Genomic DNA, 17328 nt, shown 5'->3' on the forward strand with positions numbered 1-17328 from the left:
ATGATCTTGAGGTTGTGAGATTGAGCCCCTGTTGGGCTCTGTGCTGGTCATGGAGCCTACTTGGGATTCTCTCTCCCTCTCCCTCTGCCCCTCCCCATTCCTTTACTTGAAAGAAAGAAAGAAAAGAAAGAAAGAAAAGAAAGAAAGAAAGAGAGAGAGAGAGAGAGAGAGAGAGAGAGAGAGAGAGAGAGAGAGAAAGAAAGAAAGAAAGAAAGAAAGAAAGAAAGAAAGAAAGAAAGAAAGAAAGAAAGAAAGAAAGAAAGAAAGAAAGAAAGAAAGAAAGAAAGAAAGAAAGAAAGAAAGAAGAAAGAAAGAAAATGCCTCTTTTGGGGGTGGAGGGCACCTCATTCACAGATGAAGCTTACATTCTAGTTAAAGATTTATATCCTAAAACATATTCTTCAATCTGCACATATTCTATAAAACTAATACAATGACTAGAGTATTAATTCATTGTTACACAGTTGTTGGCTGTTAAGCACCCCTTCATTGTTACTTAAAGTTGAACTTGCCAATTAAGAGGTCTCTTTGGAATTCACTGACGAAAATAGATATGATAGATTTTTTTAAATACAGGGCCTATTAAGGGTAAATAGGAATATAAGTACAAGGTAAATTTTGTTAACCACCACTAGTTGACCAGTGCTTTCTAAATTTCTAGCTTTAAAGGAAACAATATGTATTAAAGTATTAAAACAATATGTGAAATTTTGAAATGCTAATATTTGCACAGTATTTTTAAGAAATGAGAAAGCATAAGAGAACAAAAGAATTTTATTTCTATAAGAAAATAATTCTATACGTGAACACTTTTCTTATGAATATGCTTAGCAAAGCTTATTACTGATGTTTGAAAATGTTTTCCATTTTTCAATAAGCCACTCATGAGAAAGAAATAATTCACTGATTGCCTAGTAGGTGTAGATTTGCTTCATTTGACTTTTAAAGAATCATTTTAACTAGAATTACCTCCCGTTTAGGGGGACACATAAAGATTCTACAAATTGCACTGGTTAAAAGGGCATTATAAAAAAAATGGCACTGGAACCATGGTAATATCATTTAGAGTCATAAAATTTAAATGACACTTTGTCTCTATTCCCTGCCTGGTTTCTAATGCTCCCTTTGTGCACCATGGCATATTAGAGGCATATTCTGTTCAATTCTCTGGTGCCTTGTCACTCTTTCCTGTTTTATGGACAACTGTGTGTCAGTGAAGACACCAGACACTGAAGCACAAACACTTCAGGTGAGTGTTCACCACATTTGTTTAACCAGGTGAAAATTAGTGTCGTCAACCTTGCTTATTTTTTTTTTAAGATTTTATTTATTTGACAGAGAGAGACACAGCAAGAGAGGGAACACAAGCAGGGGGAGTGGGAGAGGGAGAAGCAGGCTTCCCGCCAAGCAGGGACCCCGATGTGGGGCTCGATCCCAGAACCCTGGGATCATGACCTGAGCCTAAGGCAGCCGCTTAACGACAGAGCCACCCAGGCGCCCTTGCCTAACTATCTTTATATTCAAAGAATGCACATACAAGTAATCCCATTCATCCTATTAAATAATGAATGTTGAATTCCTGACACAATAGTGATATATTCCTTGATTTTCTGGCACTAACATTATATGAATACTAAATTTTTAAGAATTTCAGCATTTTCTTCTTCCCAGATCTGCATGTTAGTAATACTTCCTATTTTCTGTGATATTGAATCTATAAACACATTGGAACCCTTTGCTATATTTTTCTTTATTCGAAATCTAAAATGTTAAGCACAAGTAATATTCTATATGAAAATATCAAAAGCTATTTCTTAGATATATCAGTCAATTCATTCATCTAAAGTCTTAAAGTATATTCAAATTACAGGAGTTAATTTTCCAACATTATATTTACTGGATAGATTAATAGACTTTCAGGGGAAGGGTTAGTTAGTTATAGATACTCACCTCTCATTGCCTTTTCCAGAGGTTGTTGAACTTAGTGACCTGAGCATTTTATCTGCCAAATGACTAGCAATATTTTTTTCAAGTTTCAGGTTTTTTTAACGCTCCAAATACAGTTGATCCATTACCAAGTGTGTTCTATGCATAGGACTTTACTGACTTTTTTCCCCTAGCTAGTTTTAAAGTTATTTAGTATAATGAACTTTAAAAACTCTTCAGAATAAAAATAAATGAATAGATCAAAGACTACCTTCATTTGATAAATACCAGTGCAAGAAACTTGTACTTGAGCAAGCTAAGAAAGTCATTAACAGCAGTATTTCTGATGGAACCAATGTTCTACCTACTCAAGCTACACTGAATCTAATAATCTGTGAGAAAAGAAATGGGAAAAGGTATGAAAGCACTTCATTAAATCAGAAATTGAAAGAAAGGAAAAAGTGTCACTTTTTTTTCAATTTTATGCATAGTTCAACAGACAGGATCACAGCGGAAAAGAGATTAATCGTTTAAACGGTGCTGACTTTTTACAATTTCTACCCCATATTCTAGAAGTTAATTGCTTAAATAATGCATTTCATGCAATGCATGGAAGTTTTAAGCCAGGCAGTATTCAAGTTGCAAAGGGGCAACTTCTAGTTCACCCAACCGCACTGTGCACTTTTATCACCTAAGCAGTCAGGGACTCTGTCTGACTGTTTCCCCATACATGAAAATTCTCACAGTGCAAACCAGGCCACACCATCAGCCTTACTCTACTGCAGGCTCTTCCCTTATAAACCTTCACTGTCTTTAGAATTGTTCTGAACATGGAAAATCACAAGCTCTGGGGTAGCCTGAGATGAAATGCCAAGTACAGCCCTTTGGAAAGCTGATAAGAATGCTTATCAACTGGAACCTGATAAGTATTCTGGATACCTTATGCATATTTAATATTTCCTATCTTGCCACATTTTTAGGAATACATTTTAATAACATTCAGTAACAGCTTCTAAAAGTAAACTTTGCCAGCCTGTGGTTTACTGATCTACTGGAAGTAACATCTAGTCCTGCCATTTAAAGCTATGTGAATGAAACAAGTTGTGAAATCATTCTGGGCCTTAGTTGTCTCAAAAATGTGGAAAAATAGCTTATTTTTAAAGAGCAGAAAAGCTGAGAAAGTAGGATATAATGTGTACACACATACACATACGCATGCAGAAGGAGAGACAGAGAAGATTTTTATTTATTTCCAAGTCACAAAAATAAAAGGGGGAAAGCAATACTTTTTTTTTTTTCATTTTCACTACCTTCCAGGAACAATGCTGAGTTTTTTGTATACATAATTTCCTTTATTGCCTAAAATAACTTAAAGGATAGATATTTTAGAAATAACTGATTTTAGAAAGGCTGAGTAACTTCCCCAAAGTCATACTGATAATAAAAGGCAGAATCGGGGCGCCTAGGTGGCTCAGTCAGTTGAGTGTCTGCCTTCGGCTCAGGTCATGATCCTGGAGTCCTGGGATTGAGCCCTGCATTGGCCTCCCTGCTCCGCGGGGAGACTGCTTCTCCCTCTCCCTCTGTTGCTGTCCCTGCTTGTTCTCACTCTCTCTCTTTCTCAGATAAATAAAATCTTAAAAAAAAAAAAAAGAAAGAAAGAAAAGGCAGAATCAAGATTCAACCAGGGTCTATAAGATTCTAGTGCCCTTAGATATTTTCACATATTAGTGCTTACAAATTTCATTAATTTTAATTTGTGTTGTGCCATTATGATTTTTGTTGTATCTATATACCACTGGTAATATTTTTAACTTAATTTTAAAAATTAAGTTGACTTTTTTTTACTTAAAATAAATGTATCTTTAAAATTAAATTTTAGTTCATTCCAAAAAATGAAAAACCAGGTATCCCTTTTCATAAGTAGGAGGTATATTTAAGATAAATAGCATGAAAAGACAAAACATTTCTTTTTAAATTCAGATCAGTACTTTCATATGACAAAAAACTGTGTTCCTGCTTCTCACAATCTCTCTCTGTTCCTCTATCTCTATCTCTATCTCTCTCTTGTTCAAAAAAAGACAGTACTAGAGAAATGTCAGAACTAGCACCAGAGGAAACTTTCTCTTTAATGCAGTTAGAAAACTGGAAGAACACTGAGAAGGGTAATTTTCTCACTCTATGAGTCAATGTTTTTAATGTGTCTTCCCACCTAACAGTACTTGGGTGCCATTAGCGGTTTTGTGCACCTCTCTGGGAACATAGAGCTCAGTCGTGCTGACCTGCACCTCACGCTTGATGAAATGATAACTTTGATGACATCCTGATTGGCTGTCACCCTCCCGCAGTCCTGTGCCTTGCACAATTTTTACCTGAAGTTAGCAGAAACTCTGAATGCAAATTGACTTGTGAGATTACATTGGAAAAGTACTCTGAACTTTACAGAATTAGATGCCTCAGAATTGATCAAAATGAAAACGTTTTCATGTGGTGTATCCCCAGAGCCCTGAGACTCTCGGGAGGAAGGTGGCCCTCTGGGTTCCTACCCACTCGTGGCAACTGGGAAGCCCTCACCTTGCTGCCGTCTGCCACGTGCTTTTAAAAACGCCAAACGATGTCCATTAAAAATCAGACATTGCCTTCTCAGATCATCTCATTTTTCATAAGGAAAGTTTATGGTATAACGAAAAGGACACCGACATACATATTTTATACACATTTGTTTTTGTAGAATAGGTTGATTGTCCACAAAGAAGCTGCCAGGCTCTTGCCCAAATGCTCCTAGGATAGTTTGATAAATATCTTCTTTAGAGGACTGTTATTGGTACTGTTATTTTCGGCAGATATAAGGTAAGGGTTCAATGTTCTTAGCTGATACCATAAACTACATCCAAAGGGAATGGGAAAAAATTACCCAGAAATACTGAAATATATAAGATTAATTTTGCATAAACATTCTGTGTATAGAACAAAAGTAGTTGAGCATTAGCTGCTAAAATATAACATTATAACTATTCTATAAAAGTGATGTTGAGAGGGGCGCCTGGGTGGCTGAGTCGTTAAGCATCTGCCTTTGGCCCAGGTCATGATCTCAGGGTCCTGGGATCGAGCCCCGCATTGGGCTCCCTGCTCAGCGGGAAGCCTGCTTCTCCTCTCCCTCTCCCCCTGCTTGTGTTCCCTCTCTCGCTGTGTCTCTCTCTGTCAAATAAATAAATAAAGTCTTCAAAAAAAAAGAAATATTTAATGTCATCTGTTTTTAAAAATTGCCCTTAACCTTTACACTAAGAAAAATAATATTAATATGAATTTAAGTAGCTTGAAACCTCATAATATTCACATGAAAAGTAATAACTGTGAAACCAGGGCCAATTATTTTTAACTTTTACCCAGAATTTTAAGTGGTTTCAAAATTCAAAATACATTTTGTTTTCTGATATTTGTGACCACATTTGATCTCCATATGTACTGATGGTAAGCAAAGACATTTTTATTGAAACCATCTCTGTAAACATAAATTGAGTAACTATATCTGAAAGTAAATTAGGTTGGAAAAGTTCAGCCATTTAATTGATTTTTTTTCCTATATGAGGTATGGTATTTTCTTATGGCATATAAAGTGATAAAATTGGTTATCTCTTTTCATATCTGAAATGGGTCAGTCAATGAGAAAAGAAAAAGATACAGAAATCTAGTTACAAAATATCATTGTCCATTGTTAAATAAAAAAGTTTATTTAAAATTTATTATAGCTATATGCACATATACAAGTAAATACAAGTAAAGCAATTCTTTCTGACCCAGAAATGAATTCTCTGCACTCTTTCACTTACCCATATTTATCTCAGTAAAATAGAGATTTCTAGAATAGTGTCATAGGTACCTGCCCTATCGGCTTCCCAGCACTCATCTACCAAAACCCCATTAGTCAAAATGCAGTTGCTGTGACCCAAACAAAGAAACAGTCAGTGGACACATTCTGCCTAAAAAACTTCAGTTGAACAACTATTTCCCCAGTACATCTCACCAACAACCCAAGTGTTTAGAGGCAGTTTTGTTGGGAGGGCATGTTGTTGCCTACCTTCAGACATGAGGCATCCATTCTGTGATGTTTATTTCAAATAAAGTATCTATTTAATGTGACCCTCAAGTAAGAACAGAATAACATGATTCTGGGCTGGATTTATTTTACCATGCCATTAAGACCCTGGGCAAGTGACTTTCTTTCCTTGTGCCTCAGACTTCTCTTCATTAAGATGACTGTTTGTAAAACGCTACAGAAATAATTTATAGCTTCAGATGTACAATGCAGATATAAGATATGTTTATGTGCCAAGTAATACCACACTGTGCTCCCTCAGCAAAAAAACGCCAGGTGTAGGTAAAAGAACAGAAAACCAGGCAGACACCGGGCGCTTCCTCTTTAGCACACAACAAAGTGTAGTGATCATGAGTCTTCCGTGCATTATCACAGATCTGATGAACAGATAATGTTATAGCATTCTGTTCAGGTCCATAAAGTGTGACTTACCAGAGAAATTTAATTATAAAGGAAAAACCTCTTCAAATAAAAAGTTTGATTTGGGGAAGATTTGCTCATAGAAATCTAGGAGAGAGCTCTGCTTACACTGAATTACTTCATCAATTTATTGAATTAAATGCTCCCAGCTCTTATTTATCTTGATCCATACAGAATCATATAACTGACACTGTTCCTCAATTCTATATTCTCTTATAATAAAACAAAGGAAAACACAGATAAGTGAGCTGATATCCAAAACCTATTTCAAAAAAGTAACCTACAGAGGATATGACATAATCAGTCACACATAAAATGGATAAAGTACAATTTCTAATTCTGTCTATGTTACAATTCTGGGATTTTTCATAATCATGATAGTCCTAGGTACTACAAAACTCTGAAATCTCTTCTGAATCACCCAGGATTCTATTATATCCAGCTTAATTTGAATGCTAAGAGTATTTTGATAATGCTATTACTAGGGACTATTCCAAAGCTTTAAGCCTTAAGATTTCTTTTTTGAAATTAATTATATTTCTCAAATATGTTGATAAAAAAACAAGCGTTTATTAATAGAATAATAGTATAAGTATGCCATCACTTTACTATATCACTTGATCTCTCAGATTAATTTTGCTCAGTTTTAAGTTGAAGCTATTTTTTGTATTCTAATACTTTGGTGTATACAGTAAATTTAATTAAATGAGAATTGTTAAATAACCATGACAGCCTTTGTCTCAGCTATTCTGAAGGATCATGAATTAACTGTACAATTTCCAAGGACTTTTTAAATTATACCTCTAAATCAATCAATTTTAAATCACATTTTTCTGTGAGACATGAAATGATTTTTAAATATCTCTTCTTGTGGAGCCAAAACTAATTACTAAAGGAACTACAGAAAACAGTAAAATATGTGAAATTTCAAAGTTCATAATAATCTCAGCATTAATCAGCATTTGGCTTCTAGTGCTGGAATTAACTTACACAATTTGTTGTATTATCCTGAAATTGTCTTTATCATTTCCAGCATCGGGAGCCACTAATGGTTGTTAGACACTATATAATTAGCATGAGAAGTCAGAAATCGATGCATGATCAAACCCAAGTTATGTGCCAAATAAAATTGCTATAATTTATCAATTCAACTAGTCAAATGTGAGAAGACAATATACAGTGCCTGACATCATTGCATCCTACTACACTGAACAAATTATTCCTATAATGAATCCAAGAAACAAAATACTATTTGCCTTACTTGCATTTTATGTGATTTTAGTTAAATGAAATGTACTCCAGAAACACAAATGTTCTTTGTGTGTAGTTGTTAAAAATTGTTACTGCACTAATGCCCTTGTTAGAGAGTTATAATTAGTTATAGGAAATGATGTTACTAACTCTGAAAAGAGTGGGTTTTTTTTAAATCACATATGGTAAGTCATGTACCAAACCAAACATCCATGGTGTTTCTAATTGTACTTTTATATTAGTTAATACACTATTTTCACTTCAATATCAAAACTCATGTCTAGTAGTAAATCTCATAAACTAATCTAAAATAGGAAAAATTCAAAAGCTTGGAAGTTATTTCATAATATTTGTAGGAACTCAGTGTATTTGGACTTGGTAGATAGAGTTAAATTACTTTAACATTAAATTGTTTCTTTTACTTTTATGCTGGTTTTATAATATTGTATTATATTTTCCTTCAGTTTTAGGAGAGGAAGTAAAACATGTTAACATTACTCATGCATTAACTTAAGTCTATTGTATTATAACAAATGACTGATTTTTCCAGTCTTTTCATCTTTCCATTTGGTTATGGAATAACAAAGCCCACTGATTTGAATATTTGTGACCCACTATAGTATAATAAGATCAATTTTGTCTTTTAGTCATACTTATTTCTTGAACATTGAGACACAGATGGAAAATAGGATAAAAAAAACATGGTAATAATTGGGCAGAATAATGGGTGTGGATTATAAAACAACTGTTAGGAATTAGAAGAAAAAAAAAACAACTAAGGAGAGAGGAGGTGCTATGGGGACAGAAAAGAAGTGAAGATGTCCCAAAGACAGCTTGCCAGTGGAGTCATGACTTGCCAAGTGTCCCTATAGTTAATCAAGAATTGACCCAACATAAATAAGTTTGATGGTATGTAGGAGAACTGAAGCAGGAGAACACCTACCAGAATAACTACTCAAGCTAATAAGTTAAACATCCATAATTCCAAGGATCCTGATAGAAGACAGGAGACTCCTGAGACAAAAGACTTTGCTACTCATGGCAAAAGACGTAAGAGTATCTGGATAGTTGTCCTGGTTCCCCAAACTCAAGACCCAAGTCCAAGATAGAAGGCCAGATGAAGCGCACATGCAGTGCAGTGCAGAGAGATCTTGAGTATAGAGAATCCAGCTTTCTAGCAAGCAGTAAGCAAGCCTGTTTTTGTCCAGACAAGATTTATTGCAGAACTATGTGGTGCATTCCAGAGATGAGTTACCTTACTTCTCAGGATTGCCAGCCAAATAAATAATTCTAAGAGGTGGCCTTGGGGAAGAAACAGAGTTTCGTGATGTTAGCACACACAGTGAGACAGGTAGGAGTGCAGGCAGCCCACTCCCAGAAGACTGCTGCTCAACAGGGACGTGAAGTAGTTCTCCAAGAGTGCGATGCCCAGATCAGCATCACTCAGAAACTTATCAGAAATGCAGCTTCCTGGGCCTCATTCCAGACCTAGTTGTCTTAGTGCATTTGGACGGCTATAACAAAATACTACAGGTTGGACAACTTATAAACAAGAAACGTTTATTTCTCAGAGTTCCGGCAGCTGGAAAGTCCAAAGTCATGGCAGCATCAGGTGTCTTCTGAGAGCCCATTTCCTAGGTTATAGATAGCAATCTTTCCCTGTGTCCTCATATGGTGGAAGAAGCGAGGGAGCTCTCTGGGACCCCTTCTATAAAGACACTAATCCCATTTATGAGGGCTCTGACCTCATGACCTAATTACCTTCCAAAAACACTTACCTCCTAATACTATCACACTGGGGATTAGGATTTCAACATATGAACTTTGAGGAGACACAAACATTCAGACCATAGCATTAGTGAATCAGAAATTTTGTAATCTGATTTACTATGCCCACTCAGTAATTCTAAGGCCTATTAAAGTTTGAGAACCAAACATATAATGCAAAGAATTCTTGATCACCGTCAAGATTCTGGGTCTAGTTAGGGCTTCCACCAACTACCTGGGCATGTCTTTCAAATTATCTGGGCTTTAGTATCTTCACCTATTATAACAGGAGAGGGTTAGATAATTTCTGATTGCATATTGCTCAAATTCAGTGAAGTTCTATATTTCTTGACATGTAGCTTTATAAATATTGCCCTTATTAAAGACCTTGAAATGTACATGGCAAGTACTGGGAAGCCATGAGAGACAGCCAGCGAGGCAGATCCCCAAGGATTCATAGCCTCATAGGCTCGCTGAACTTACTTGTCAGCATGCTGGGAGTAGAACAGTACCCCAGACAAATGCGAAGTAATATCTGGTATATCAGAAGATCTGTTTATGAATTTATAGTGGGACCTGTCCCTGAAAGGAAGTCCAGTCTTGTGCCCTCTGGCCTGAGCATTCTCTTCCAAAAGACAAACTGGTAAGGACTGTAATCAGAAGTTTTGCCTGTGGATCATTTAAATCTTGATTTTAGTTGATTGAATGTTCTGAGATTGCCTGATGTGAATACCTTAACTCTAAAATCAAGACTTAAATGATCAGGGTAGAGAATATGCAGTGTCACTTAAGAAATGCAGAAAGTTTCTAGATTTTAGAGTTACTTCCAAGCTTCTGATGGGTTACTACACATTTATCTTTGCCTGTGTTTCTTGTATCCCCCCAGCCCCTGCATCCAAAATGGCCATCAACTGAGGAACGAAGACTATTAAGCCCCTAAAAACTATATAATGGAGCAGTTGCCTCCACTTGTAGCCATCTCAGCGAGTTAGTAGCCATCTCTGTTTTCATGCCATTTATGGTTTTTATGATATGATTCTTTTAGCCTAAAAGTATAATGCAATTTTGGTCGCAAGAGCTTATTAATAGAAAGCAAGTTTAATTTATAAGGAAGAGTAGTAGCCAGGAATCTGTTTGTGTTATTTAGAAATTTGAATTGAATTGTGTCTCATTTGTAATAAAGGATTTGTAAAAGCCAAATGTATTCACATTGTCTATAAAAAGCGAATGGCTTACAATGTCTATAAAAGCGAACTGTTACTCAATAAACATAATTAGTGGTGGCAACAAATATAGATAATTCCTGCTTTGTAAGACTCCACTTTTCTGTAAAATGTTATACAGCCTATATTTTCCACATATTTTCTTTCACTTTTTTTGCTTTTATAGATATTATCTAAAAATGTGGGTTATCTATATTTCTCTAATTACTTATTAGTTATAAATCTCAATTAGAAAAAAAATAACAGAAGTATTTCTGATATTAAGAAGTCAGAAGGGCGCATGGGTGGCTCAGTCATTAAGCGTCTGCCTTAGGCTCAGGTCATGATCCCAGAGTCCTGGGATCGAGTCCCACATTGGGCTCCCTGCTCCGCGGGAAGCCTGGTTCTCCCTCTCCCACTCCCCGTGCTTGTGTTCCCTCCCTCGCTGTGTCTGTCTCTGTCAAATAAATAAATAAAATCTTTAAAAAAAGAAAAGTCAGAAGATTGGGGCACCTGGGTGGCTCAGTTTGTTAAGCATCTGCCTTAGGCTCCGGTCATGATCCCGGAGTCCAGAGAGGGAGCCCTGCAGCGGGCTCCCTGCTCAGCAGGGAGTCTGCTTCTCCCTCTCCCTCTGCTCCTCCCCCGCTCATGCTCGCTCTCTCTTGCTCGTTCACTCTCTCTCTCAAACAAATACATAAAATCTTTAAAAAATGGTCAAAGACTTCTTTAAAAATATGATTTTTTGTAGAGCTGTTAATAAAGTATATTTATTCCACCTATTGCTGTACCTATAAAAACATGTGCAACATCACTAATTATCAGGGAAATGCAAGTAAGAACCACAATGAGATATCACCTCACACGTGTTAGAATAGCTATTATCAAAAAGAAAAAGAACAAGTGTTGGAGAGGATGTGGAGAAAGGGAACCTTCGTGCACTGTTGGTAGGAACATAAATTGGTGCAGCCGTGTGGAAAACAACATGGAGGTTCCTATAAAGTAGAATTACCATGTGATCCAGCTATGCCACTTCTAGGTGTTTATCTGAAGAAAATGAAAACACTAATTCAAAAAGATATAGGCACCCCTATATTCATTGCAGCATTATTTACAATAGCTGAGAATGGAAACAACCTAAGTGTCCATGGATGGATGAATGGATAAAGAAGTTATGGTCTATGTATTATATATATACACACAATACTATTCAGCCATAAAAGCGAAGGAAATCTTGCCATGTGCAACAACATGAGTGGACTGTGAAGGTATTATGCTAAGTGAAATAAGACAGAGAAAAACAAATGCCATGCATGGGATCTCACTTATATTTGGAATCTAAAAAACAAAAAAGAAACAAAACAAAACTCATAGATACAGAGAATGGATTGGTGCTTATAGAGGGGGGAAGAGGGTCTGGGGGCAAAAGGGCTGAAGGGGGTCAATTGTATGGTGACAGATGGTAACTAGATTAATTGTGGTGATCACTGTGTAGTATATACAAAGACTGAATTATTATGCTGTACACCTGAAATTAATATAATGTTATATACCAATCTTATATCAGTAAGTACATATATTAATTCATAAGGTTTAAAATTACATGTGCTTTCTCTTAGATTAATACTATCCTCTTTTTCTTTGTCAAGTAGAAGTAAATTGCTTGCTTCAGTACAATCCAGGCCCATCTGAGTGGTTTTTTTGTTGTTTTTCAAAAATGGGAGAGATTGAGAGTTGGAAAAGCATTCATCATCAGGATAATTTGTTTTAAAAGCATCCAGGCTTCCATATAGCCACCAGATAAATTACCCACTATTCAAGAGAAGGAAAGCACAATTAGTTTCACATTATAGTAAACCAATCAGCTCCTTAAATGGCTGTCATTCTAGAGAAAAAGGCAACAAGAATGTCATAGTTGTCCCCTTTCTCCCATGCCTTTAGAAGCAAAAGCAATACTTTTCTCAGACTAGAAGATCTGTGGAAACCATAGTGAATATATTTTGCCATTGCTTTTAGATAAGGAGAATTATATTCATTACTTGTATCCATATGGTTAATAACACCTACTTCACAATGTGAAGTAATGAAGCTTTTGTTTTGTACTAGGGACAGGCAAATGCTTTGAAGCCTTATGGCAAGGAAGTAAGACTTCAATAAATTATTTTCAAACCTCCTTTTCTTCTTCCCAGGATAATTATTTTTATGTAATCATTTACAATCAAGGAGCGAAGGAAGGGGTAAAGAGAAATCACACCAGGGGTAATGGAATATGCACGAAAAATCTGCAGGCTGTTTTTCTCTTCTTAAAAAGAATACTTGCTAAACAACCATTCATTACCTCTTTTGAGGCAAGCAGGATGGTATAAGAATATACTAAATTAATGTCATCTGCCATGACTTAACCTGAAGAAACACAATAATTAGTAAACTTTACATACACAGCTGCTGCAGCAGTTTAAGCATGTTCCATCTGTAATAAGAGCGATGGATGAAGGCCTCGCAGGAAAGAGGGCGACTGCAATCATATAGAGAGCTTTAGTTCCTCCCTGCACACAAGTGTTATCAATTCAAACCCAAATCTACTATGCCTTATGTTCACATGTCAGCATCATTCTAGAGGTTAAATTTAATTGTATTTATCAAGGTTTTCATTTTCACATTGGTAATGGATCCTTTTTGGTACCTGCATACAGGGAATGTATAAAACTTCCTTTATACCACACAACACAGGGCAGGCCTGCTTTGAACCATGAGTTCAAAACTTTGCGCTTTAAAGACTAATTGTACATGAACACTTCTTGCAAGAAGAACACATTTGAATAACATTGTCATTTTTAGAAATACGTGTATGTGTGACCAGTAAGCATATGGTACAGACTGGGTGAGGAAGAAGAGCGGGAGGAGGAAAGGAAAGAGGGAGTGGGGGAGAGAAGCAAAAGTGAGAGAGAGAAAGAGAGAATATCACAGTATCAAAATGTACTTAGGCCTTAAAGTTTCTTTCCTAAGGATATAAGTTTGAAATGCTTTTGACTGAAAAATAGAATACTTAGGGTATTTATTTTGTTTATTTCTAGTTGTTTGGTGAAAGTTTCAAAATCAAAATTATTAGGTATTTATTATTAAGATTAAATATATGAGCTTACAAAGTACCGAGAGCCCTCTGAAAAATGGTTGCCCCAGATTGCTTGATTAAATAGCATTCAAACATTGTAAATGGCATTTGTGAATTTAATATATTTTATGTTGTATTTTTAAGTAATTCATTTGTCTAGTTCAACAAAATCTTTCTGAGAATGAAATAATTCTTAAAATCTAATGAATTCAATATATCAACATGGTCTAAGGTTTTCTTAGACTTTCCAATATCATGCACAAACATAAGATTTGGTCATAAGATTTCAAATCATAAAACTGAAATCCTGTGTCTCAATCTACTTTTTAATGGCATTTTCTAAACTGAAATCACAGGACTGTCAGACTAATAGGCTAAATACTTTCATGTAACACAGATATTTACAATAACAAATGTTCAAATACTTTTTCTTAACACAAAAATATTAGTAGTATGATTTCTAGTCCTGCAAATACTTTACATTTAATTCTATATCTTCCTAGCATTAAGATATGTACTCACTAAGGAAGAAGACATCCCAGTTAACTGGGATGTTATACACGTTATACAATATACATTACTCAGATGTATATGTTTTTGAGTGTGACAAATGCATATCCATGAAGGAAGAAAAAGTACCATTCTAGATCACTGATACCTTTCAACCAGGGATCTTGGCCAGGTGACATCTGGAGCTACAGACATCCAGAGTGATTCTCACCACCCCAACTGCCATACTCAGTCTTTTTCATAATCTCTATTTCATGGGCTTCAAAACTCTAATAAATGGTCATGTTACATAATCATCCGGCTATTCACAGGAGTCAGCAACTGTTGAGAAAAGCAGCCTGTGCATCCACGCAGTCTTTTAAAACCCACTTAGTCACATAAGAACAGGCCTTGGGCCTGCAATACTTCCTTACCAAGAAACAAAGAGCCCACAAAGCCTGTCAGTTTCATCACCTATATGGAAATACCTTTCCGAGTTCAGACTAGAGGAGTGTCTCCTTGTTCCGCTTAAATGTGTATGTTAATGATTGTCAGACACACCTTTCAGTATTTCAGCCTCCATGGGGCCGAGTTCAGGGTTCTACTACTGCAGCAAGAGAGGGTTATGCATAGGCCAATTGCCCTGCATCTGCTGCCTCGGGGACTCACTAGCCATGAGGGACCAAGGCACACAACTGGAGCTGTAAAGCGCTGTTTTCATCCAATGCTGACTGTACTTTGTTTTCCTTGACAACTCTAATACCAAAATACAATGGACAAAAACATTTGGAGACCTTTCCTGGGATTGATAACCGGTGGTAGATGGTACTTCCTCCCCCCAAGACCGTAACTGATGCACGATGTTTTTCTCAACAGCAGTTCTCATCCAAATGGATACCTCGATTTGCCTGTCTTTGATTCTTAAAACATATACACAGATTTTCCATCTAACTGAAAAAACTTTGAAGTTGATGAGATAATAGGTGTAATTATATTTTCTATCTAAATATAAACCTTGTGCTTGATAGGATCCTAAGATAAATACATGCTTTTTCCCACTACTGAAATCTTGTGTTATTTTATCCTCATATCATATTCAATTTCTTTTTTTTTAAGATTTTATTTCTTTATTTTGACAGAGAGAGAGAGCGAGAGAGGGAACAAAAGCAGGGGGAGTGGGAGAGGGAGAAGCAGGCTTCCCGCGGAGCAGGGAGCCCAATGTAGGGCTCGCTCGCAGGACCCCGGGATCATGACTCGAGCGGAAGGCAGACACTTAATGACTGAGCCACCGAGGGGCCCCTCATATTCAATTTCTTAGTTCAATGATTCTACCAATTGAATTTTGGCTCTTGTATGGTGTTTCTGGCTTGTGGTTGCATCATGAGTCTTTCACTGCCCTTCTTGCATCTAGCTTTTTCTTTTTAAGATTTTAATTATTTATTTTAGAAAGAGAGAGCACATGCATGCACGCAGGAAGGGGGGGCAGAGAAAGCAGACTCCCCCCCCGAAGCAGGGAGCCCAACGTGGGGCTCAATTCCAGGACCCTGAGATCATGACGTGAGTCAAAAACAGCTGCTTACCCAACTGAGCCACCCAGGTGCCCCACATCTAGCTTTCTTCTTTTACAACCAAGGTTATGTAACTCAGACCAGAGATCTGTATTGCTTTTTCTCCTATCCCAGGTGCATAAGGCTTAGGACTGCACTGTTCAAAGCCTCTTTTTTTTTTATTGTTTTGTTAATCACCATAAATTACATCATTAGTTTTGATGTAGTGTTCCATGATTCATTGTTTGCGTATAACACCCAGTGCTCCAAAGTCTCTTACAGGGGAAAAGTATCCCATGGTCACTCTTCTGAGGAGCCACAAAAATTCAAAAGCAACCCAAATCTCTTTCCCTAGCCTAGAACTTCAAGTGTTTCCCCTCTGACTTGGTCAAGAACTCTGGTTGAAAGATAATTGCTGATCTCAGGCAAGAAGTGGACTAGATTTTTAAAAATTATAGCATGCTGTAAGTGTAAATAATTTTAACATTTTCTACAACAAAGGATCTAAGAACCTAAAGTTCTCAAAAGTATTTTTCCTAAAGATCTAGTTCTTCTTTAATCATCTCCTGATTCAGCCTGAAAATCTAACTTAAATCCAACTTACATATATGCATGCTATCAACAATGAAACCTAAATCTCGATATTTAAATTTTTTTTTCTTTTCTCAGTTTCTACAGATAAAGTGATCTGAAGTAATGAATGATGCCACAAAAGCAGAAAAGAGAAACTGTGACAACACCCAGAAATGTGAAAGGAGGTTTCTTACTGGATAGCAGCATCTTTGGTTCAATTTATTAAAAAAAAATACCCAAATAAATAAAATGGACAGTATTGTTCAATTTTAGAAATTCCATTTCTTCTATGTTCTAAGCTATATAATTGTCAGGTTTTATGGTTTAGATTGTAAATGTGTTTTCCCCTTTGTTAATTATGTTGTGTTTTTTTAAGTCTTAAAAGTCTTAAAATGTGAAGGACATTTATGAACGGTAAGGGAGACACTGTATACAAATGTATATTTGTAAAAGCTATTTTTATGATTAGCATGTTTTACTGGTGATCATATATAAAGTCAGGTGATATTGCAATTCTATGTTTAAAGCTTATTTCCAACAATGTCATGTAAGAAAAGATACATCGTAAGCTAGTTTTTATAATTTATTTTTAATTTATAGTTTAAAGTACTTCAGATCATAATGATAAAATACTTGAAAATGTTATATTTCTGCCCTCCATAAGCACCATTTTTATTAATAAAGAATGCAAATATTTCAGATGTGATTCCATAGCTAAAGGACTCTGTTGCTTTGACCTGTGATTAAAGTGAGCATTCTCTACTCAACTGAAACAATCCAATTATTACCCAATACTTCAGTCTGGGTAGGAGATCCCACAGACAGGTTTTAGTGCCAATACAGGTGAAAACTATATTGGCAAGGAAAAGATTGTCTTGTCTTTGGTTCCAAAAGTTTAAATAGTGCGTATATCACTTCATTTCATTTCCTATTACTAGGAACACTCCATTC

At 36.1% G+C, this 17328-nt stretch overlaps 1 protein-coding gene across 10 annotated transcripts in view; it reads left to right on the plus strand.

The window, feature by feature from the left end:
- The window catches only part of RALYL (RALY RNA binding protein like), a 685749-nt gene extending 668504 nt beyond the window's left edge, over window positions 1-17245 (plus strand). For all 10 annotated transcript variants that reach the window (XM_027580147.2, XM_027580090.2, XM_027580099.1 and 7 more), the window contains one exon: window positions 16474-17245. In XM_027580147.2, coding sequence (XP_027435948.1) covers window positions 16474-16491 — 18 coding nt within the window. In that variant the 3' untranslated portion in view covers window positions 16492-17245. The remainder of the gene's footprint in view (window positions 1-16473) is intronic.
- Window positions 17246-17328: the final 83 nt, after the last annotated feature.

Source organism: Zalophus californianus, chromosome 4, assembly GCF_009762305.2.
Source record: "Zalophus californianus isolate mZalCal1 chromosome 4, mZalCal1.pri.v2, whole genome shotgun sequence".
Classification (NCBI taxonomy): domain Eukaryota; kingdom Metazoa; phylum Chordata; class Mammalia; order Carnivora; family Otariidae; genus Zalophus; species Zalophus californianus.